The sequence below is a fragment of the Talpa europaea genome, assembly GCF_964194135.1.
Source record: "Talpa europaea genome assembly, chromosome: X".
Lineage (NCBI taxonomy): Eukaryota > Metazoa > Chordata > Mammalia > Eulipotyphla > Talpidae > Talpa > Talpa europaea.
In genome coordinates this window covers 29,317,282-29,340,751 of record NC_140081.1, presented here as the reverse complement: position 1 = coordinate 29,340,751, position 23,470 = coordinate 29,317,282, and the positions used below count along the sequence as shown (strand labels likewise).

General features: G+C 35.4%; 1 protein-coding gene across 13 annotated transcripts in view; it reads right to left on the bottom strand.

Annotated features, from left to right (window-relative positions):
* KDM6A (lysine demethylase 6A) overlaps positions 1 to 23,470 on the bottom strand; it is a gene marked incomplete at both ends in the record, with an annotated part of 179,318 nt that overhangs the window by 98,070 nt on the left and 57,778 nt on the right. For 12 of the 13 annotated variants that reach the window (XM_084259185.1, XM_084259191.1, XM_084259193.1 and 9 more), the window contains one exon: positions 18,757 to 18,806. The exons of the other annotated variant lie outside the window; for it this stretch is intronic. In XM_084259185.1, coding sequence (XP_084115311.1) covers positions 18,757 to 18,806 — 50 coding nt within the window. The remainder of the gene's footprint in view (positions 1 to 18,756; positions 18,807 to 23,470) is intronic. 13 annotated transcript variants of the gene reach the window in all.

The window sequence follows — 23,470 nt, the reverse complement described above, 5'->3', positions numbered from 1 at the left end:
CAAGTATATTTCTACCATGGGGTTCCCAGGATAACTTTTGCTTTCTTTGGGTAAATGTTTCCTTTCTTCTTCATCCCCCTTCTGTCAGTATGTTATGGTCATTAGAGTGGTGAAGGTATTAATAGCCCCTCAAAGTAGTATGAAAATTACTTTAAACTGAGAAACATCTGAACAATCAGCAATCAGAGAAACAAACATTATTGAGACTGAAGCAGAGCATCCTGAAAATACAGCTACCAATGATCCCCTTTCAAAGGAAATTACCAATTAGGAAAATACTGACTCTCAGCACTAGAAGTGTAGTTTTAGCTATCAGCATTAAAATGTCCAACAGAACCTTCCCCACCACTTTCCCAATGAAGTCCTAAACCCAGTGTTTTCTTAGGTTTGTATATCAATCTTTTATTTCCAGGTACTGAGGGAGTTATTCATTATTGAGTAACTCTAGCAAGCACCTGTGAACAAACTTTTTCTCCTGTTAACGTGTCTATTGTTTTATTTGCAGGCCTCCAACCACTGGACACAGGTTGCAAGTTGATCAAGTATTTCTTTCCTACAGTGAAAGCAGCAACCCTTTGTAAAAACCAGACTGGGTATGCAATTTAGTGGAAAGCATGGATATATCATGATTTTAAAAGAAGACAAGCTTAAATCACAGCAGCAGAATGCCAGTATGTTTAAGATCAAAACACTAAGCCACAGTCACTGCCTCCGACTCCTAACTACCCAAACCTTTGTGGGCAAAGTTATTTTCTATTTATTTACCATGGTTTTGGATTTATGAGTAAAGTTTGGACCCACTACCCCACAAGCAAAGAGCAATAAGCAGCAACAATAAGGCAGCTGTTTACCAGACAAAGAGAGGGTAAGACTGCAAGAGTATTGGTAAAATACGCAAACTTCTAGAACTTTTATTAGCTAAGATGATAGCCAAAGGTAGCAATTTAAGACAGCTAAACAGGTTCTAAATGATGAGACTATCACAATATTGGTATAATGTTACCAATTTGGGGGTAGAATAGCAATTTGACTGTAGCATTACCAAATATCCCATACTCCAATAATCATCTTTGAAGACAATCTTATTTTTATGCAGGGATAGCATCATTTAACATCAAGCCAAACTATTTTTAAAATATCTATTTTCTGCATCTTATTGTTCTCTGATAATAAATAGCCAGTGACATTCAGTGGGGATGAGAAAGGGATATGCTGTTAATCCTATCGAGGACCCGAAAAAATTAAGAGGGGTGGAGGGAGAGGTGATGTCAAGAGCAATGAGGGTATTCCAAAGCTCCAAGAGTGGATTTCTAAGTGCCATCTGGTTACTTCCACCTGCTGCATATACAAATATCTAAAACTCCATGAATCTTACAAGGACCAAGTCAAGAAATAGTTCTACATTTTTTTCTCTCGCCTTCAAAGCAATAAAATACATCCATTCTATTTACAAGGCTTATTTTACAATCTAAAGTTTAAGTATCTGTCCCTTCTTCATCCCTATAATGTTCAAAGTAATTTAAGACCTCAATTTGTTTACTGGGCCTGTTTCAACAGTTCCCTAACTAGTCTCTCAAATTCTAGCCTCCCCTTCCATTTCCACCCTTTCAGTCTACCTTCCATCACTACCAGCAAGCTTTCAATAATTCAAGCATGGCACTTTGTATTTTTAAACTCCTCTGCAGAGTCTTCCACAACCTAGCCTGACTTCAGGGATTTTCATTTCATGACTTTCGTTCAATTTTCCCAATCTCACAGCCACCACTTTAATCAGGACAAACAACACAGAGATCTGTGAAATAAAATATACTCTTCCACATTTCTGTGATTTTAAAAATGTTTGCTTCCTCTGCTGGAAAAGGCAATGCCATCTTTCCTTCAACTCACTTGTCAATCTAACAGATCCCTATCAAAGTTTTTAACATCTCCTTTACCTCCTTTCTTTTAAAAGTATTATTTTACACATCCCCAAGCCTAAAGAGAGTTAAGTTTTCTGTTCCTTCTGTACAAATACACTGTTTATCTCCTTCGTTACATTAGTTTGTAAATGGTAGAGATATAATCCGAGTCTCTTTTGATCCCTATTGCAAGGTAACTGGCATATATGATGGTTAGGAAAGGCTTACTGATGAAAAGGTCTCTTACAGAGTTAAATAACCTATTATACATTTTTCATTAAAGAATTTAATACTTTGCTGATTTGATTTATATGACTCCCTTCCATAATACAATCTAAACTACCTTTTGGACACATGAAAAGGTTTTTTCCTAGCTATAATAAAATTGCAAAAGAAGTTGCTATAGTCTAATATATCCATCAGGTCTAAAGCTACAAGATTTGAGCAGAAGTTCTGCTTCCAAAACCTGGGAAGTATCGCATAGCAATCATGATATTAGGCTGTAGAGGCCACCAGACATGGGGATTAGAATTCTGGCCTTGTCACTTAATAGCTATTACAACTCGTGAAACAAGTTAACTGACCTGCATCTCAATTCTATAGGATTCTGAGGAATTAAATGAGACCATACATGTATAATAGTTGAAATACTACCTGTCACTTGGGATTTTTGTGAGGAGATGGTAATGGAACACCATCAAATTATCTAGCATATGTTAATTGCTCAATGGATACTGCATGATCCATAAAAATTTTTGTGTCGCACATGCTGTAAAAAAAAATTACACTTTAAAAATACAAAGACTTAGAAAAGGAAGCACCAACCACTAAATAGCACCAACCACTAAATAGCACCAACCACTAAAGCAACCGAGCTCAGCATGGTAAAAGGTTGCCATAGTTAATATTAAAAGTGAACAAAACAATAAACTTGGAATGCTGGTGACCCTTTAATTAGAGCAGAGCTGGTAGGCACTAAGACAATGAAACTTTCTGACAGCTGTACAAGACTGGGGATGTGTCTGAGGTGCTTTGGGTACACAAATTTTTCTTAAAATCTATAGATAAAAATGACTTTTTCTGCTGCCAGTGCAGCAGCCAAGCTGAGAGCTTTTCCCTTTCCTACTTAAGTTTTTAATTATACTCCCAACACCTAAAAAATATTTAACTAAAACAACAGACCTTCACATTATACAGATATAATACCCTCATTTACTAATACCATAAGTTAACATTTATTACTAGTACAGTCTATTTTGCAACAACATATACATATATAACCTCCTTCTGTACTCTACTGCAAATATTCTCATGATCAGACAAAATAAAGAGCTGTCCTCTGCTTCCTCTTCTGCAAGCTTCTTGGGATGTAAAACCAGTTCCAAAGCATCAGATAAAGACAACTCAAAAAAGAAAAGAACAAACCAACTTCAATTATGAGCAAGGATGCTATATGTTACCAACCCAATCAGAAATACCTACAAATAATAAAAACTATATCCAATTTAAACTTACTTAGAAATACAAAATTAATGAGAAAAAAAAATGGTAAAATAGCTCAGGTAATAAAGAAAAAGCATTTGCACACAGGAGAAAAATGTTTTTTAAATTGAAAATTTTTAAAAGTGGTTTTCATTAGAAGGAAGCTCTTTTTTAAAGTTTTCTGTGTACACAAAAAAAGGGCAATCATACTTAATAGTAATACATTTTCTTTAAAAAGGAAACAAGACAAATGTACTATATATCACCTCTTTCAATGAATACTATGCTAGTACCCTAGTTCACTGCAAGAGATCACAAAAATTGAAAATAAAATTACCATTAATTATGAAAAGAGTCATCTACACAGAATCTAAGGTACTGTAGTTAAATTAGTGAAGTTAGTAAAAGTCAGTGAGGTTGCTTGATAAATTTAACTTAACATATAAAAGCCAAATGCAGTTCTATATACCAACAAAGAAATAGTTTTATAGCATTATAATAACATCATTAAAGTAACATTTACAATAACAGAACTGTAAATTTTATAAGATACATAACTACTTTATGAAAAAAATTATAAAACTTTAAAGACAGTCTCTGTACAATGACAGTTTAAAACAAAAAATGTACAAGGTCAATGCAATTCCAATCAATTCCCAGGAGTTACTGTTTTTTATTAATTTGAACTTTATGATTTATTTCCAGACTACACATTAAGTAAATATCGAGCCATACCTAAAAGACTTATCTGTGTTACATGCCTATTTACCACCTACTCTGCCTGCCTTTTCTCCACTTTGACACCTATACCCCCAACAATTACTCTAGCCTCTAAAACATGGGTGGCACAACTACAACCAATCTTTTTCTTTAAGCCTCAGAGGTGATTTTTACATTTCATAATGGTTACACTGCAAATGACTGGCTAAATACATATACAGCTGATTCTGCTGCTTGGCCAACAAAGTCTAAAATATATTTATCATTTTGCCTCTTAAGAAAATGTTTTGGAGCTCTGTTGTAGACTAAGCCTGGAAGTTCCATAACTCCTATAGTACTTCCATGTGCTAATTCAGCTCTCTTCTTGGAAAGCCTTTCTATGATTCCTATCTGGAAAGCTCCGATTAATCCTTCCCTCTGCAGTGTCTCTAATGCCCATCCAGACTTTCCCACACTTCTTAAACACAAACTCCTGCCTCCCTATAGGCCTTAACACCATCATTTGTGTCTAGCTCACAAGAACATGGGCAACGTGAGCACAGGAACTATCTTACCTATCCCCGTATTGCCAACAAAGCCCTTGCCAAGGTATGAAAAAGCCAGTAGTGACTGATATAAATGATGTAATAGCAAAAAGTCAAAGAGAAGTCAGAAGATAAGCACAGATTCTACTAGTCTATCCACCAATCTGTGCTGACCAGCAGATTTCCTTAACCACCCACAGTATATCAAGTCCATAAAGTAAAGAATAAATTTCTAGGGTGTGTTCTGCTTCTAAAATTGTAAAATTTAAAAAGAACCCTAACCCTTATTCTCTAATATGCTGCTATTTAACTTTTCCTATATAGTCTTGAAAAGATCGCCTTCTTTTAGTCTCTGCCCTTCCAGGAAGTTTGTTGGTTTTTTTTTTTCCCCTTTCAAGTTAAATTAAAGTATTAATGCTTATTGAAATATTAATTACAGTTCTGTCTTCCCTTAAAGTTCTAAATATTTTCACAATATAAAGTACTTTAAGACTGACACATTCAAATATTTCTAAATTCAAAACATCAATTTGGGGCCTACCGAGTGGCGCAAGGGATTAAGCACAGCACTATGAAGCTGTCCGCAGCCTCTGCAGCACAAATTCAATCCCCAGCCAGGGATCTACCCACACAGCGCAGCAGACCTCTCCTGTCTTGCCTGCAGCTCCCCTCAGCAGTGTACTTCAGTCAGTCTGCCTGTTCTGTTCCCCGCTGTCGCTAGCGAATCCTTTCACCGCCCTGCACCTCTAGCCTGTACCCCAGGTCTTGTATGCATAAATAATCTTTTTTAAAAATTTAAAAAGAAACATCAATTTGAATTAGTAAAACCTTGAGTTTTTCCATATTAACAATTCTCTCTGCAAAATCTCTTTTCTACCCAATATTAACCCCTAATCCCACAATAAGAAACTGATTCCAACACTAATGAAAATATGAAACCACTTGGATACTAAATGAACTAAAGGAAACCTCACTCATCAGTCCCATTTAGGAAAGAAGATCAGCACAATTTTCAGAGTAAGAAATATAGCAGCACAATCTTTTAGCATGTATTGAAACGGGCAGAAAAATAGACCTCTTTGGTGAATATGCTTTAAGGACAAAAATTGTTTATAATCAGCATGCCAAAAATATGCAAATTAATCTCTACAAGCTTTAAGTTATTGACATACTTAACCCACTTCAGCAGTCACCATCTTTTCCCTGTTTCTACAACAGTTTTAATCAATGGTTCTCTTAGACAAGCATATTGCCATAATTCAAAACCTTTTCTTTTCTTAAATTCAAGTGGGAAAAAAAAGGAAGTCTGTCTGTTAATTTAAAATTTCACAATTACAAATAAAAGTATAGCACAAAATGTTTAAGTACACATAATAAGTCATCAGGAAGCATGAAATTTCTCCATATTTTAACATATATCTTTAGTTTTCTACTTGTGCACTGAAATACATAGCAGCATTAACAGTATATAATCAAATATTTTATTTCTACCTTTCTAATTTATGCCATAAACCATAACAGCAATTTCTTAGCTTTTCTGGCTCATACATGAGTTTAGGTTTTTTGTAGTTGTTGAAGGGGATTAGGACATGCTACCCGAAAATATGCACTTTGACATAAGAATTATTTAGAACTGAAGGCATTTAAGTTCCTGAATTTCTTTATATGCTTAAAGCAAAGCCTTCCAGAAGAACTCAACTGTCATTAAACCACCTACCAGGGAGCAACAAAAGACAACCTATCTCTTATCTATTCTAAGGGCCCACTTACCTTTTCAAAAAGTCATTTGTTTTCCCATTTGTCTTTTGTGCCTCTCCCCATCACTAAGTTTGTATATAAAGCCAATTTCTAAACATCAGTTTGAATTACCCATCACTAAGTTCTCCTACATGTATATTCATTGCATTTATAAACAGTTTTATTCTTCCAGTTAATGTCTTTGTTTAAAGTGTAATTCAAAGGCACTAGAAACAGAACACAAGAGAATAGGAAAGAGTTTCTCCCCTACATTGTGCTTTAACTATTTTGCCATTTCTATATGGTACACAGGGGGGAAAATGTTAAGTATTTTATTATTAGCTAGTATTAGGTGTTTATTATAATCATCAATAGTCAAGATATGACGTAACAGACATGAGAGGATTGGCAAATTTCCACCATTTCAAAAATCACTGTCATTTCCTCTTAACAAGTATGATCACTCAAGAAATAATATTTCTAATAATCAAATAAATGCTATTTAGTTTTAAAATCTTTAAGAATGAGATTTAATTATAACATACAGATCAATGAGTCTTAATTGTGTATAACAAAAATTAAAGTTCATTATAAATCAGTCACCAAAATTCTTTGAGTAAGAAAATGTGAACAGACCCCTTTATTTACCTACCCACGTAATAAAACTATTTATACTATCACTGCAGCATACTTAAATCCCAATTCATTCTTCTAAGTAATTATAACTAGAAATGCTGGACAAAATATTACTTCAAATCTGTTTTCAATAATCAGACAACAACTAAGGCAACCAGAACTTGCAAAGCTATGATCAGTAACTCATTAAAAAAAATTCATTAAAAACCAAAGGTCCTTCAACAATAAAATAAGTAAGCTGGTATATTCACACAATGAAACTATACAACTGATGTCGTTTTTGAAGTCAGTGGGTTTGGAGTGTGGGATCCTTCACTCTGGGAAAGGTTTCACTAGAGCTACCCTTTAGGCGACATGCGGCGAGTTTCCCAGGCGAGTTTCTCCATGAGACAGAGACGTCAGTTATATTTAAAAGAGTAAATTTATTAGGAAAAGGGACAGAAAAGTAAAAGACTCTTGCATGGACACAAGCAGGCAGAAAGAGCTGCCCGAAAGGGACAGGTGTGCTGAAAGAGGCCTTCATGGTTGAGAAGAGCTGCCTCAGCTAAGGGAGGTCAGTGAAGAGAAGCCCCAGCATGGGACAGGTCATGGGCAGGCAGGAAGGCTGCTGCTCTGCAGAGGCAAAGAGCTGTTGAAAAGAAGCACCTGCATAGTCACTGATGGGCAGGACTGCTGCCCCTTTGTGGGGGCAGTGTTAGGTTTTATCATCTTCTTTAGGTAGGGAGGGGCTCATCTTTGTGGGTGGATGGTTTGTTCCTTAATGTCCTTATCTTCACCTTCAGGTCTGTGCTCCTGACACTCCATATAGCAGTCAGATCTCTGCCTGTGTCTTGTGCCTCATGATCTAGGCATTGGCGCCTGAGAATCTTATTTTCTATAGCTGTGTTTACTGGCTATGTTAATCCCTTCTACCGCCACCTCCTTGTGTAAGACACCTTCCTGACCTTGTGTCTCCTTTCCAGTTTTTCTGTTCTTGTTCTCCATCACAACCATGAAAATAAACTAGTACAGGGCTTCCCTGGTGGCGCAGGTGGTTGAGCGCCACACTGTGAGGCTGTCTGCGGCCTCTGCAGCATGGGTTTGATCCTGATCCTGGCCGGCCAGCAGAATCCCAAATGGCTCAGCCGACTGAAAGGTACAGCCGGTAAAGAATAGGCAGGCCAAGCTTCCTCGGGGGAAGGGAAAGTTTATTGCTCCCGGGTGGACCTCACAGACCCAAGGCAGGGGTCAGTGGAGTCGACCTTGTTAGGGGGAAGCAGGGTTTTATAGGGTAAGGAGAGGTCAGGTGGGAAGTTGGGTTTGTAGGGCGCAAAAAGGTTCCTGGGGCAGGTAGAGGTTCTTTGTCTGAGAAGAGACTCCTAGGGGGAGGGGGAAGGTTCATTGTCTGAATCCTCCAGGCAGGTATCGGCATTCTTGCCCCCCAGGTGGGCTTCCTGGTTGGCTTTTGCATTCCAGCCTCCTGCATGGACCTTCCACAGACCTCTCCTGTCTTGCCCACTGCGGCCCCTCAGCAGTGTATTTCAATCAGTCTGCCTGTTCTGTTCCCTGCTCTGTCTCTGGTGAATCGTCTCACCCTCCCGCGCATCTGGCCTGTACCCCAGTTCTTGTATAAATAAACAAATCTTTAAAAAAAAAAAAGAAAACTAATACAATATACAACCACAGGTATGAATCTAACAAATACAGTACTGAGAGAAGGTAGTTTTTAAAATATGCTGCATGATTACATTTTCTAAAAGTTCAAAGCAAGCAACGTGGTAACAATATTACACTATTGCTTCTAATGAATAATAAGTAAGATAAGATTGGAAAAGACCCTTTCAGATACTAACTATACTTTCATAAAAATTATAAATTCTGGCCATAAGATAAAAGGCAGCTAGCTAAAGGCACTGAAGAGTGAACAGACACAGCAGATTTTGGTGGAATATATGGTAGTCTGAATAATGGCCACAAAAAAACCCATATATCCTAATTGAAGGAACTGAGAGTATTTACTTTACACTGCAAAGGCTACTCTAAGTATTGATTAAATTAAGGACCACAGAATGGACAGGGTTGTCCTGGATTATCTAGGTGTGGCTCAAAGTACTCACTTGGGTCCTTAACAAAAGGAAAGCCAGAGACAAAAGCTAACAATGTGGGGACAAAAACCAGAGAACAAAAGGTTATGTGATATGGAGACTTGAGCCAAAGATATGCAGGCAGCCTTGAGAAGTTGAAAAAGGAAAGGAAAAAGATTCTCCCCTTCAGCTTCCAGAAGGAACCAGCCCTAGTAACAACTTCATTTTAAAACATACAATTTATTTTGGACTTAGAATTCAAAAACTGTAAGATAATTAAATTTGTGTTGCTTTAGCCACTAAATGTGGTAATGTTAAAATAGCAATAGGACACTAATATGGAAGGCCATGGTCAAAGGAGCTTGTATTTTCACAACTATTAATTTGGTATACATGGTGATGGGTCTCTGAAGAAAAAGTACAATCTTTCTGATTTAGGAAAACAGAATAATCACAACCCACTGAGTTAAGGGAAATCCCCAAAAGAGAGCCAGAGAGGTGAATCCTAATTCTACCTATACACGTATCTGGCCGATTATGCAAATTATACACTGAAAACAGCTAAATGAAACAAGCTGTCTGACCTACATGGAATTGAATGCCCAAAAAGAGAGATAAGAGAATGAATAAAAAACTATTTGAAGACATGACAAAAATTTCCCAAGTACAGATTGAAGATGCTCAAATGTGTGTAAGTATAAAAAAAGACCATGCAATAGTACATCATAATCAAACAATTGGAAGCCAAAGATAAAAAACAAATCTTAAAAACACAATAAATTACAGAAGTATAGTTATTCAATTAAGAGCTATTTCTTGTCAGAAAATACCTAGGCAGGAAAAGAGCAGAATGTCACTTTAAAAAAAAAAAAAAAAAAAAGGCACCCCAACCAGTAATTTTCTATCCAGCAAAAATGCCTTTAAAAACAAAGTCAATTTTTTTTTCATATTTACAGACAAAAGAAATTCATCTCCATCAGAACTTTAATATAAGAAACACTGAACAAAGTTATTTGGCCTCTAAGAAAATCACAGTACATATCTGATTCTCAGAAAGGAATGAAGAGCATCAGAAAGTAAACATCAGTAAAAACAAACAATTATTAATACATTGTAATACAGTTCTGTTCAAAGCAAAACAAAACAAAACACACCCATCACCCAGTAGAGTTTATAATGTAGATGTAACAGGTAAAACAACTACCACATAAAGGGTATGGGTGGACCTTCTGGACCTATAAAATTCCAAACTTTCTGTATTATACATGAATTGGTACAATATTAACTGTGACTTGACTAGGAAAAATTAAAGATGCATACTGCAAACCCCTAGATCTACCACTGAACAAATAATAAAAAAGGGACAAATCGGGTAAGGAAAAACATTATAAGACCAAGAAACTGGGGGCAAATCAAAGAAGAAAAAAACCTTATCAATAACTACACATTAACTGTTGATGGCTAAACAATGCAAGCAAAATGCAGGGATTTTCAGATTGGACAAAAATGTAAGATCCACTTATATCTACGAAAAAATTATAAAGATACTAATATATTGAAAAGAACTTATGATATAAATAACAAGCCTAGGAAGGAAAAATGGCTACATTTAATATCAGATAAAACACAATGAAACAGCAGCACTCCGTCTGCTCACCTGTGATTATGCAGGTGCTTCTTTTCGCTGCCAACTCTCTCCTCTGCAGGGCAGCAGTCTTCCTGCCTGCCCGTGACCTGTACCATGCCGGGACTTCACTGACCTCCCTCAGCAGAGGCAGCTCTCCTCAAGGCCGCCCACCTGCAACCATGCAGGCCTCTCTTAGCAAACCTGTCCCTCTCGCTTCCTGCCCGCTTGTGTCTGTGCAAGTGTCTTTTGCTATTTTGTCCCTCTCCTAATAAACCTGTTCTTTAAATATAACTAGTTCAAAAAAAAAAAAGAAAACAAAAAGAATTATGAGCAAAAAAAAAAATTTCATAATGTTAAAATAAGAATCATAAATATGTATCTAATAGAGCTTCAAAATATATTAAAGGAATAATGGATTAATATTTCACAAGAATGAAAGTATAGTGGTTAAATATAAATAGAATTAGAAATAATTAACTATGAGACATCTAAAGTAAGCCAAATATTTTGAAATTATACAAAATACATTTAACCCATGGCTCAGAAGAATAAGAGACAATAAAAAGATAACATTTTAAATGAATACTAAAAAATACAAAATATAAAAATTTGTGGGATACATTTCTAAAGCAATACTGAGAAGAGCAACAAGAGAAAAAAATAAAGCAACAGTAAGATAAAATATATAGTTGTATATACTTGTATTAGAAAAAATAGAAAAATCAGTACGTTTCGTAAGTTTCCACCTTAGGAAATTAGAAGAAAATAAAACAGAGTATGTAAAAGCAAATAATAAAGTCATCTAGGAAATCACTGAAATAGAGGATCAATGAAACATAAATCAGAAAAACAATGGGGGGGGACCACAATGGAACAAAAATCTGATTCTTTGCAAAGATCAATAAAGCTGTTAAGTCTCTAGTCAGACTGAAAGAAACAGAAAAGATAAGACCAAGTTAGCAATATCAGGAATAAAAGAAGATATACTTCACTATAAGACTTTAAAAAGAAAGTGTTTATTATAGAAAAAATAGAAAAATTATATGAAATAGACAAACTCCCTAAAAGACAAAAATTCCTAAAGCTGACCAGAGAAGTAACAAAAACTCTGAATAGATCTATACATATATATTCAAGGAATTAATTTTTGTAGTTAGAAAACTCTTCACAAATAAAACTGACTTCACTAGATACTTCTATTTAACATATAAGGAATTACTAACCCTACACACATTTTTAGAAAATAGAAGAGGACCTCTCTGGTGGCAGAGGGGTTAAAGTTTCAGCGCTATCAAGCTATCACCAGCCACTTTGGCATGAGTTAGATCCCTGGGCAGGGAGCTAGCCCACATGCCTCAGCAGACCTCTCCTGTCTGGCCTGCTGCTCCCCTCAGCAGTGTATTTCAGTAGATCTGCCTATTCTGCTCCCCACTGTCTCCAGTGAATCCTCTCAACTCCCCACAGTTCTGGACTACACCTCAGTTCTTCTATGCATAAATCAATCTTAAAAAAATAGAAGAGGTCGTAGTTCCCAACTTATTTTATGAAATCAGAATTAGAATTACCCTGATGTAAAAAGAAATTTCATAGAATCTCAACAGGTAATAATAATTTGAAAAATTCCATAATTATTCATTAAAAAAAAATAAAGAACTTGAAGTAAAGTTGAAACACAAGGGAACTTATTTCATCTATATTTACAAAAATCCTAGAGCTAACATTCAATGTTGAAAACCAAATGTTTTTCTCCCAAAGATGAGGAACAACACAGGATGTTCCCTTCTATGCCAAAACTATACTAGTAAGGTCCTTGATAATTCAAGAAGGCTAAAAAGGGGTTCAAGAATATGCAAAGATTTAATAAAAAAAAAAGGTAGAATTATCTGTCTGCAGAGAGTATGATGATGTGCACAGAAAATTCAAAGACATATGGAGTAAAGCTACTAGAACAAGATAGAAATATGCTAGGTAAGTGTATAACATATTGTGCTTCTTTATAATAGCAACAATTGTAAGTAAAATTTTACAATAACAGTCACAATAACATCGAAAAAAAAACAAGAGAAAAAAAACACCAAAAATATGTGATGAAAGTATAAACCACTGCTGAGGGAAATTAAAAAAGAACTAAATAGTGAGCTATACCATATTCACTGACAAGCAAATGGATTATTATTGATAGGAATTCTCCTCAAATTGCATACAACACAAATCCCAATCAAAATTGACAAAATATTTCTAAACATTAAATGGAAAGGCAAAGGACCTATAAAAACCAAAACAATTTTGGAAAGCAAGAACAAAAAAAAAAAGAAGAGAGAGAGAGAGAAGAACCAACACAGCATCCTTTCAAAACTAAAGTAACAAAACAGTGTGATACTAATCTAAAAAGACACATAGATCACTGGAAGAAACAGACACAAAATTAAATCATCAAGTGACCTTTTTTTTGGCCAAAAAAAGGAAATGACAATTCAATTTTGAAAGTTTTGGATAGCTTTTATTGGGTAACTATGGGAGAGGGAAGAGGACACACACTGATATGCTATCTCACATCATAAACAACTTGAAATGTATCATAAACCAAAATAGAAGAAATCTTATTACAGAACTCCTAGGGGAAAAGCTAAATAAAGCTTTATGATCTTGGGGTAAAGCACAGAGTTCTTAACACAAAAAGTACAAACTACAAAAGAAAAAAATAGATTAAATGGATTTCATCAAAACTAAAAACATAAGCTCTTCAAAAGGTACAATCAAGAAAAAAGAAAGGCAAACCACAGACTGTGAGCAAATTTTTAAAAAACATGTATCTGGTGAAGGGCTTTTATCCAGAATACGAAAAGAGCCCATACAATTCAATTAAAAAGACAAGCATATACACACAAACTCAAAGCTGAAAATGAGCAAACGGTGTGAACAGGCAATTAACAAAAGAAGGCATAGGAACTGCCAATACAAGAGGCTCAAAATCACTACCATTGGGGAAATAATACAGAAAAAGCACTACTTACCTAATAGAATGGTTAAAGTGATTGATATTTGAGCAAGCTTTGACATAGAGTGACTGAGAATCTCATACATTTCTAGTTGGTGTGTGAAATGGTTCAACTAATTTGGAAAACAGTTTGGCACTTAAACCTACAAACAGCCATGTGACCCAGTATTACCAAATTCTTGTATATATACCAAGAGAAATGAAAACCTATGTACACAGAAAAACAACTAATGTCCACAGCACTTTATTCATATTTACCAAAAGCTGGACACAACCCAAATGTCTATCAACTGATAAATGGAAAATTTAATTGTAGTGTAGTCTATAAAATACTACTAAACAGTTAAAAGGAACACAATACTGATACACACAACATAGATGAATCTAAAAACAGCATGCTAAACTCAAGATATCAAAAGCAAAGAATTCAGTTGTATGACATTCTAGAAAGGCAAAATTAGATAGAAAGCAGACAACCTGTTACCTGGGACCAGGTGTAAAGAGTGGCAATCAACTGCAAAGGAGTCAAAAAGATACTTTGAAGCATGGAAACATTCTATATCTTAACTGTGGTAATGGTTGCATAATTCCATATATATTGCCAAACACAGGAAATGTGTACACTTAAAATAATCTTAATTATACCTCAAAAAAGTTGGAGGAAAAAAAATCACCACACATTTCTGTGAAGCTAAATAACTTAAAGACAGTTTATTTGGAAAAACAAGCCCCCCCAAAAAAAGACATCCAGGAGTCCTAAATGCAAGAATAATGGGAAAAGGGCCCTTAGCACAATCACATATTAAAGCATATTATAAAACATCTGTAAGTAAAGTAATACATAGTGTGGTGCTACTTTGTGAACAAACTATCAAAATAGAACATAAAATCCAGAAATAAACAAAACTGCATTTGAAAATTTAGCATACAATTGAGGCAACATTTCAAATTAATGGAGGAAGATATGAACTTTTTGACAATATGTTGTGTTGGAACAATTAGTAATAGAAAAAAGAGTAAGTTTAAATGTTTCTCTCACTATATCAAGGGTAAATCCCAAATAGATAAAAGATTTAAATTAAAAAATAAACCATTAAGAATACTAAAAGAAAAGGAGGGTGAATTTCTCTAACACCTGGCAGTGAGGAAAAAATTGTCCAATAATTAAAACTCAAATGCAATACAGGATACGACTGATAAATTTGACTACATAGAAATAAAAAAAACACAAAGTAAAGCAAATGGCAAACTGCAAATTTTATCTCAGATAAAGGCTAAATAAATACATCTCATACATAAAATATGGCTACATAAATCAGAGAAAGAAAACAATGTTCCAACAGAAAAATGGGTAAGAGACATGAATAAATATTTCAAAGAGCAAGTCTTTAAAAACTTAAATTTCAAAAAAACTTATCCTCACTAACAAGAAAACGAAAAAACTACAATAAGATACCATTTCTCACCTATCAAACTGGAAAAAAGCCTTCTAAAATAAACTTTCTTGGTCAAGACCAAGGGGAAACAAGCACCCCCAAAAGAATGGTATTTAACACCTACCCTTTTATCCAGCAACCCCACTTATAGATATCTATGCAAATCTACACCAATAGGTATCTATACCAAAGAATCACTAACAAAAAAATGCAAGACACGTTAACTGTTTAATACTATCTGTAAAGGCAAACACTGAAGCAACATATTGAATAAACTATGGGATAAATCATTCACTACCCTACTGGATTTCTCAACCACAACATCAAAAACAATAAAAGAAAAAGTTTAGAAAATAAACATCAAAATTTTAAATGTCTACATTTCATACTACCTAATGAAATAAAAATACATGCTACATCTTTGAGAAAAGATGTGCAAATTATAAATTCAATAAGATATACTAAAGAAATCTTACTACTCACTAAATTTTTTTCCAAACACTAAACAAGATTTACACAGACATTTCACCAAAGTATATACACAAATAACTAATGTGTTCACAAAAAGATGCTTAATATATACCATTTCTCACCTATCATTAGGAAAATGCAAATAAAAACCATGATAAAATGCTAGTTAATTCACACTGACCTGGATGGTTATACTCAAATATTAGACAGGAGAGCCTTAAATGTTCTTCCACTGAACTGTGGCTGATGATGGAAAAATTTATTGAGTGACAGGAAAACAGAGAAGGTGGATACCTGAAACTAAAAATGCTTTACCCAGCTAATTGCAGAGTATTTTTTTGCTTTTAAATAAACTGAGGATCGAACCTTTGGGAAAAATGCACCTTCTTGGAATCTGTTACCATAAAGAATTAGGCACCAGAGCTTCCCTTGTGGCCGAGGGGTTAAGTCTCACCTCTTCAGCCTGAGTTCAATCCCTGGCCAGGGAACTAACCCACATGGTGCAGCAGACCTCTCCTGTCTTGCCCACTGCTCCCCTTAGCAGTGTATTTCAGCAGTTCTGCCTGCTCTGCTCCCCAATCTCTCTGGTGAATCCTCTCTCCCTCCACACCAATGGCCTATACCACAGTTCTTCTATCCAATAAATATTAAAAAAAAAGGGGGGGGGGATTAGGTACCAAAGGAAAACAATGCCACTAAAAACCAGGTCACCTGGAGACATTTCCAGGCTACCTTTAAAACATAAGATTAGGTGTTAAATAATGGTTTTATGGTCATGACAATAAACACATGGTAACATAAACCTCAACTATCAATAAGTAATATTTATTCTCAAATATGGCCCTCTATCTGTCCCTTTTACAGACTACTTATGATATACTAGGTATTAAGAACTCCAATGCAAGCCAAGTAGAATTTCATCAAGCATGTTCTATTTCCTTCATTGCCTAAAACAGTTCACGTCACTAGTACATAATCTGTCACAAAAGAATCATCACATAATTATATAAGTCAATTACTAAAGGACTAAGCAATCCATCAAAATTTAATAATTTAATAACTTATCTATCCATTAAATAATTGCTATAAGCCTACTGTGTATGAACCAATCAGAAGAAAATAGCATCCATTACCTACTGGTAACAATTACCATCTGGCTGTCAAAGGCAGCTTACTGATTTATGAACCAATCACTTATAGTTTTATGCTAAAAGCAAAGAGTATAATCGAGTTATCTCTTAGACTTTGTAATCAGCTTTGGGGGAGCATTGTGAATCTTAAAGGAAAAAATTGTCTCTCATTACCCTACAATTAGTCACTAGTACTGTTTTCCGGGTCAAGTAATAAATGATGCAATTTATTCGTAATTATTTTCAAAACCAAATGTGTCATATGGACTGCACAAGAACATCTTTTTTTTTTTAAGCTCAACCTATTAGATATCAGGAAAATGCAAATAAAAACCCTAAGACACTACCTCCACTTCCACTAGGATAGTACACTAAACAACTGGAAAATTACAAGTCTTGACAAGGATATGGATAAACCGGCAAACCTTACACACTGCTGTGGAGAATGTAAAATGGGATGGCCATTCGGGAACTTTTGGAAGTTTGCAAAACGTTAAGTGTAGATTTACTCTAAAACTGGCAATGCCATTTCTGGTTATCCAAAAGAACTAAAAGTATGTTTCCACAGAAAAACTTGTATACAAATGTTCAGATGCATTATTCACAACAGTCATAAAGTGTAAACAACTAAAATGTCCACCAATTGATGTTAGATAAAAAGTGGTCTAGCTGTATAATAGAGTATTAGTTAATAAATAGGAATAAAGAATTAGTATTGATATAAGCTACAAATGGATCTACCTTGAAACTGTATGGTAAACGAAAGCCAGTTACAAAAGACCACCTATTATATAATTCCATTTTTTATGAAGTATCCAGAAAATACAAAAACACTGAGACAGACAATAGATTAGCAGTTGCCAGAGGCTGGGCATGAAGTTTCATTATAGTGAGATGGACATGTCCCAAAATGAGACTGAAGTTATGGTTGTGCAACTCTGGAAATTTATTAAGTCAATTAACTGCATAGTTAAAATGGTTGAATTTTACAATATGTAAGTTACAATTCAATTAACTTTTAAGAAAAAATAAATCCCGACTACATATTTTCAATATATTTAAAAATTTACCAAAATATATTTTTAAAACTTCTACAATCAAAAAGAAAAATAAACCTAGAAAAGTAAAATCAACCTAAAAATCTACTTCAGGGCAATTAAGATAAAAAAATCCCACTGGCCAATAAGCATACTTAAAAGGAAACATAATGTGAGGGTCTTCCTGGTGGCACAGGGGATAAAGTCTCAGTGCTATCAAGCTATTTCCAGCCACTGTGTCCTGGGTTTGATCCCCAGCCTGGGAGCTGACCCACATGGCGCAGCAGACCTCTCCTGTCTGGCCTGCTGCTCCCCTCAGCGGTGTATTTCAGTCAGTCTGCCTGCTCTGCTCCCCACTGTCTCTGGTGAATCCTCTCCCCCCCACACACACATACACATCTCTGGCCAAACCCCAGTTCTTGTATGCATAGATAAATAAAATCTTTTTTTAAAAAAAAAAAGTAAATATAATGTCAAAGATTAACCTGCCCAAGTAACTTTTATGTACTGCTGAAAGTAGGAAAGTAGGTAACTGCCAACAATATGCACATTTTAATAGGTCTTTTTAAACTGTTTAGGTTTAGCAAGAGACTGCATCAGGAAAGATTTCCATTATAACTTCCCCACTAAGCCTTCCCTTTTCAGCCTGATAATACATATCTTTTAGTCTTCTTTTACTTCTCTGTACCAACTTAAGAAAATCAAGATATTTTGTTGCTATTTGGTTTTGCTTACTTTTAAATTCTCACACTTAGAATCATCTCTGGTCAAAAATTGTATAAGAATAATCTAATTATTTTAATAAAATATAAGGTGGTTCACACACACACACACACAAAAAAAAAATCTGTTTTCCTTTCCCAACCCTTCTCCCCTAGATATTAAGTATTATCCTCCCTCTTTAAAAAAAAAAAAAAAAAAAAAAGATAAACAGCAGTAATCCCAGGAATCTGCCCAAATCAACAAATAGGAAATAGGCATGCAAAAGCACACTAACCTTCCAGTAGTCAGATTGTAAACTGTAGTACCTCTGGTATGCAGATAATGCTGAAAGAGGGAAAATAAGTATGAGTCACCATATGTCCCATTTTAAAATCAATAATTCAAGTTTTAACAAACATAACAAGCTTCTCATCATATCCATCTCCCAGTACACAGTGATATTTAAAACCAAACAACATGGGGCCTTCTTACTCATTGCCAACCATGATAACAAATGTCAAACATGTAAGAGGTTCAAAGGTATAAAACCAAGGGCACATCTCAGATCTGCAATTCAACAAAATCTAAGCTACCTAATCTTCCTAAGAGACCACAACTTACAAAAGGATGAAGATTTTCCAAGACTACTGCAGAACATGATGATTTGTTCTCACAAGGAATCTTACTTCCAGGAATGACTAAGAGTGATAACTTCCTCACAATCAACAAAAACCCACCCCACAATTATGTAATACCAACTTAAGGCATTCCCATTCCCCTAAATCCAACTCAAGGTATGAAAGTCTCTGGTAAAAATGAAAGTAGCTCCTGTTAATCTAAAAATAAAAAATCAGTGAAAATAAAATAATATAAAAGTTACGCAGGGAGACTAGAACTGATTGAAAAGCCCTTAAAAAAACACTGATGAGGGCCTCCCTGGTGGCGCACTGGTTAAAGACACAGCTCAATCAAGCTATCAGCAGCCACTGCAGCTTGAGTTCCATCCCAGGCCAGGCACAGCAGACCTCTCCTGTCTTGGCACAGCAGACCTCTAACCCACTTGGCACAGCAGACCTCTCCTGTCTTGCCCTCTGCTCCCTTCAGCAGTGTATTTCAGTAGATCTGCCTGTTCTGTTCCCCACTCTGTCTCTGGCGAATCCTCTCACCCCCTATACCTCTAGCCTATACATCCCAGTTCTTGTATGCATACATAAATTTAAAAAAACAAACAAACAGTGATGAGGCTAATGTCATCTCAGACCAATAAGAATCTCTTGGGGTAGGGATTAAAGGACTTATATGTTTAAAAGATCCTCAGCTGATCCTGCAACTACACCTAGGGCTGGTGAGCACCACTCTTCAAACAGACAGTAAACACAGAAGTAGAAGTAGGACAAAGGAGGAACAGTTTGGTCACATTTTAATATTAAACATATTAGAATACAAGAGAAGCAAACTGCAAGTATTACCTGAAATGTTATCATAAAATTAAACAGGTAAAGATAGTTAAAAGAAAAATTCTAAGTAATGAAGGGAACTTATTTTATCAGATGCTGAAATTACCATAAAGCTGTAAGAACTGGAACAGAAAAAGAAACTTAAGGCCCGCAATGACACCCTCATGTATGTAAGAATTAGCACAAGGTATAAGTGGGATTTCCAATGGGGGAAATTAATAGTGAGCAGTATTTAATCACTTATATATAAGCAAAAAAGTGAATTTTCTAACTCACATCATGTAGCAAATAATTCAAGGAGCAGATGCATGAGTTAAATGTAAAAACAATTCCATAAAACCACCAGATGAAAAACACATGGGAATGGTATTTTCTTAAATGATCAATAGAAGCACTTTTAAATTTCTGATTTAAGATGCACAGGCTAAGGAAGACAAGGGTAAAAACCATTTGAGGAGCAGATCCTTCAACTCCTAATCACTGATGCTTTTAAGGCATTCCAACCAAACAGGTAACAGATTCTCCAACAAAAGCTCATACATATTATATTCAGAGTCCCATCAACAAGCTTACAGCTTCCAGTCAGCTGTAAGTTATTCCAATCTTAAATATAATCAGACAGCTAAGAATTACTAGACATCTAAAGAAAGTTTTATGTCTTCTAAGGTGGAGGGGAGAAACTATGCAGAGGAAGGACTATGTCATCTGAGATACAGGAAGGTACTGACTGCCTTTGTGGAAAGCAGGGGAACAGGGCTGAGTAGATTAACAAGCTGCTCTAGGAAAGTGAAATTCAGAGAAAGTAAAATTCAGTATAAGAGGAATTAATAATTCAGTAGGTTTAGTATTAAAAAGTTGAAGAAGTCTTGCCTCCAAGAAAGCAAAATAATAGGAGAAAATCAGCCTGTATCCTGGAGGTCTAATGTATCACTAACAGGACTTAAAAAGAGAGAAGAAAAGAAAGGTGAAACATTAAATAATTCTAGGTGAAAAATCCCAATGACTAAGAACTGCTAGTTTGATTCAATGTGCAACAGATGTGCACATTCTAGAAATAAGGCAATGAAGCAATGTTTTCAAAGTTCTGAAGGAAAATTACTTCCAACATAGAATTTATATATTCAGTTAAACTACCAGTTAGGAGGGTAGAATAAATGTATTTTCAGATATACAAAGTCTCCGGGTGCCCTTGCTCAAGAAGAACCAAGAAAGAAGATACGGTTTATTGAAAGCAGGAGATCCAAGAGAATGGGAATCCCAGCCTGAGACTATTATCAAAATCCTACTGCCCATGGAACTCTACTTAACCTGAGAACCAATTATCCAGATAAACCTGGTTCAGATTCTTATCTGGACTGGGTTGTGGTTTTTTTGGGTTTTTTTTTTGTTTGTTTGTTTGTTTTTCGTTTTTGGCGGCGTGCTAAAATTTCTACTCTCCATTTATATTCTATAAACTGGAAGACATAAGGCTTTTTTTTTAATCCCACAGAAGTGTTCTGCTTTTCAAGTATTCCTGAATAACAGCTATTTCTGATCATATTCCTGAAGGATTTTCTAGCACCTGGTCCATATCAGTCTTGTCAAAAGCCCTAATTGCAATTAAGTATCATGTTTGCCAGGATTCACAAATGACCTAACCCAATGCCATCTGCAAAGGGCATTCTTGTAAGTTGAAGACAGAAGTCAAACTATAGCCCAGAGTCTCTAATTTAACGTCTTCAGAGAGCTTCTTCTACACTAGTGATATACACTTTCCTTACATACCTATTATTTGTGCTTGCTACTGAGTTTTTCAAAGATTTAGCTAGAGACAATATAGTGATTATGTTAATAGTAAAAAATAAAGAAACCATCTACACAAACAACAGGGAATTGTTCTATCTGTATGGTAGAATACTATGCAGGGAACTAAAATGTTTTTAAAGTGTATCAGTGAGATAGAAAGATTAACATAATACACTGGATTAAAGACAGCTGTACAAAAATAACTCTTAGACCTTGAAAAAAATATGGCAGTTGTGTGCACCTGTGCATGTGTGTGTAAGGAATGGGTCTAGAGGAGTTAATATGATCACGGTGGATGGCACTATAAGTATGGTGGTGGTTTCAGTGTGACTGCATATACCTATTGAGGTACGAAACTGTACTCCCAAAACTTACATAGTATTGTAAACCAGTGGTAAATCAATAAACCTTTCACTAAAAAAATAAATAAATAAATGGCAAAGCTTGCTTAAAATACTGAATATTTATTGTAATAGAAAAGTCTCTAAATATTCATATCAAAAATGTTAAAAGTAAAGATCCGCCTCTAGGTAAAATAGCAATGCATTCGCATACTATTTCTTAAGTTGGTTAGCATCACCAGAAATAGCCAAATACCATGAAATACCAATATGAACATACATATGGTACCTATTCTTAGGTTTACATTGGTTTACAATACTACGTAAGTTTTGGGAGTACAGTTTACCTTTTATGGTTACACATACTCTTAAGTTTTTCCTTTAAACAGTAAATATATTATTGTGTAAAAGTTAAAATAAGCGTTACTTCTTGTGTTAAAATTAGGGAATGGGGGCCTCCCTGGTGGTGCAACAGTTGAGCGCTGGGCTGCGAAGCTGCCCACAGCCTCTGCGGCGCCGGTTCGATTCCCGGCCGACGGCAAGGGTCCCACATGGCACTCAGACCTCTCCTGCCGCACCCGCTCAGGAGTGTATTTCGTCAAGGGTCCCACATGGCACTCAGACCTCTCCTGCCGCACCCGCTCAGGAGTGTATTTCGTCAGTCTGTCTGTTCTGCTCCCTGCTCTGGCTCTGGTGAATTCTCTCACCCTCCCGCGCTTCTGACTGTACCCAGTGCTTATATAAATAAATAAATCTTTTTTTAAAAAAAGTTTTAAAAAATTGTAAAAAATTAAAAAAAATTAGGGAATGGTCAACATAATAAAATGAGGGCCACTAGAAAGAAACAGGATAGGAAAAGCAGTACCTTTATGTAAACCTGGGATCTAGTTCTGACCTCACCACTTCCTAAAAGACTGTTAATATAATCCACGTTATTTTCTTACAGGTCACAAGCAACGTAAATAGTTTCTCGGAAAAAAGAATAAGGTATAACTGATAAATAAAAAGAAAACTCCAAAGCCATATTAAAATTCATTTTGAATTAAATAAAGAAATCTACAGAAATAAAGTGAGGGAGTAAAGAGGGTCCAGATAAAAAAATAGTATATGACATATTTTAGCCTGCTTTGAAATATCATGGCTCTGAGTTAGGACTGTGAAAAGAAGAAGAGAAGGTGTACACAGTGACAAGCCTATATGGATAGCACAGGGATAAAAAGAAACAACAATGTAGGTTAAGGATGACAGTCTTGCTAGAAAAGGGGAGTCATCTTTAGACTCAGATGCAATAGAACCAAGGAGGGAAAAGATTTAAAATTCAGTCTATATTTCCATATTAGACTATGCACTAACTGCAAGCAGAAGTCACCATTTCTTTTTTCATCTCTAGCCCAATGGGTAACATTATAGGCAGCAGGTTAGGTGC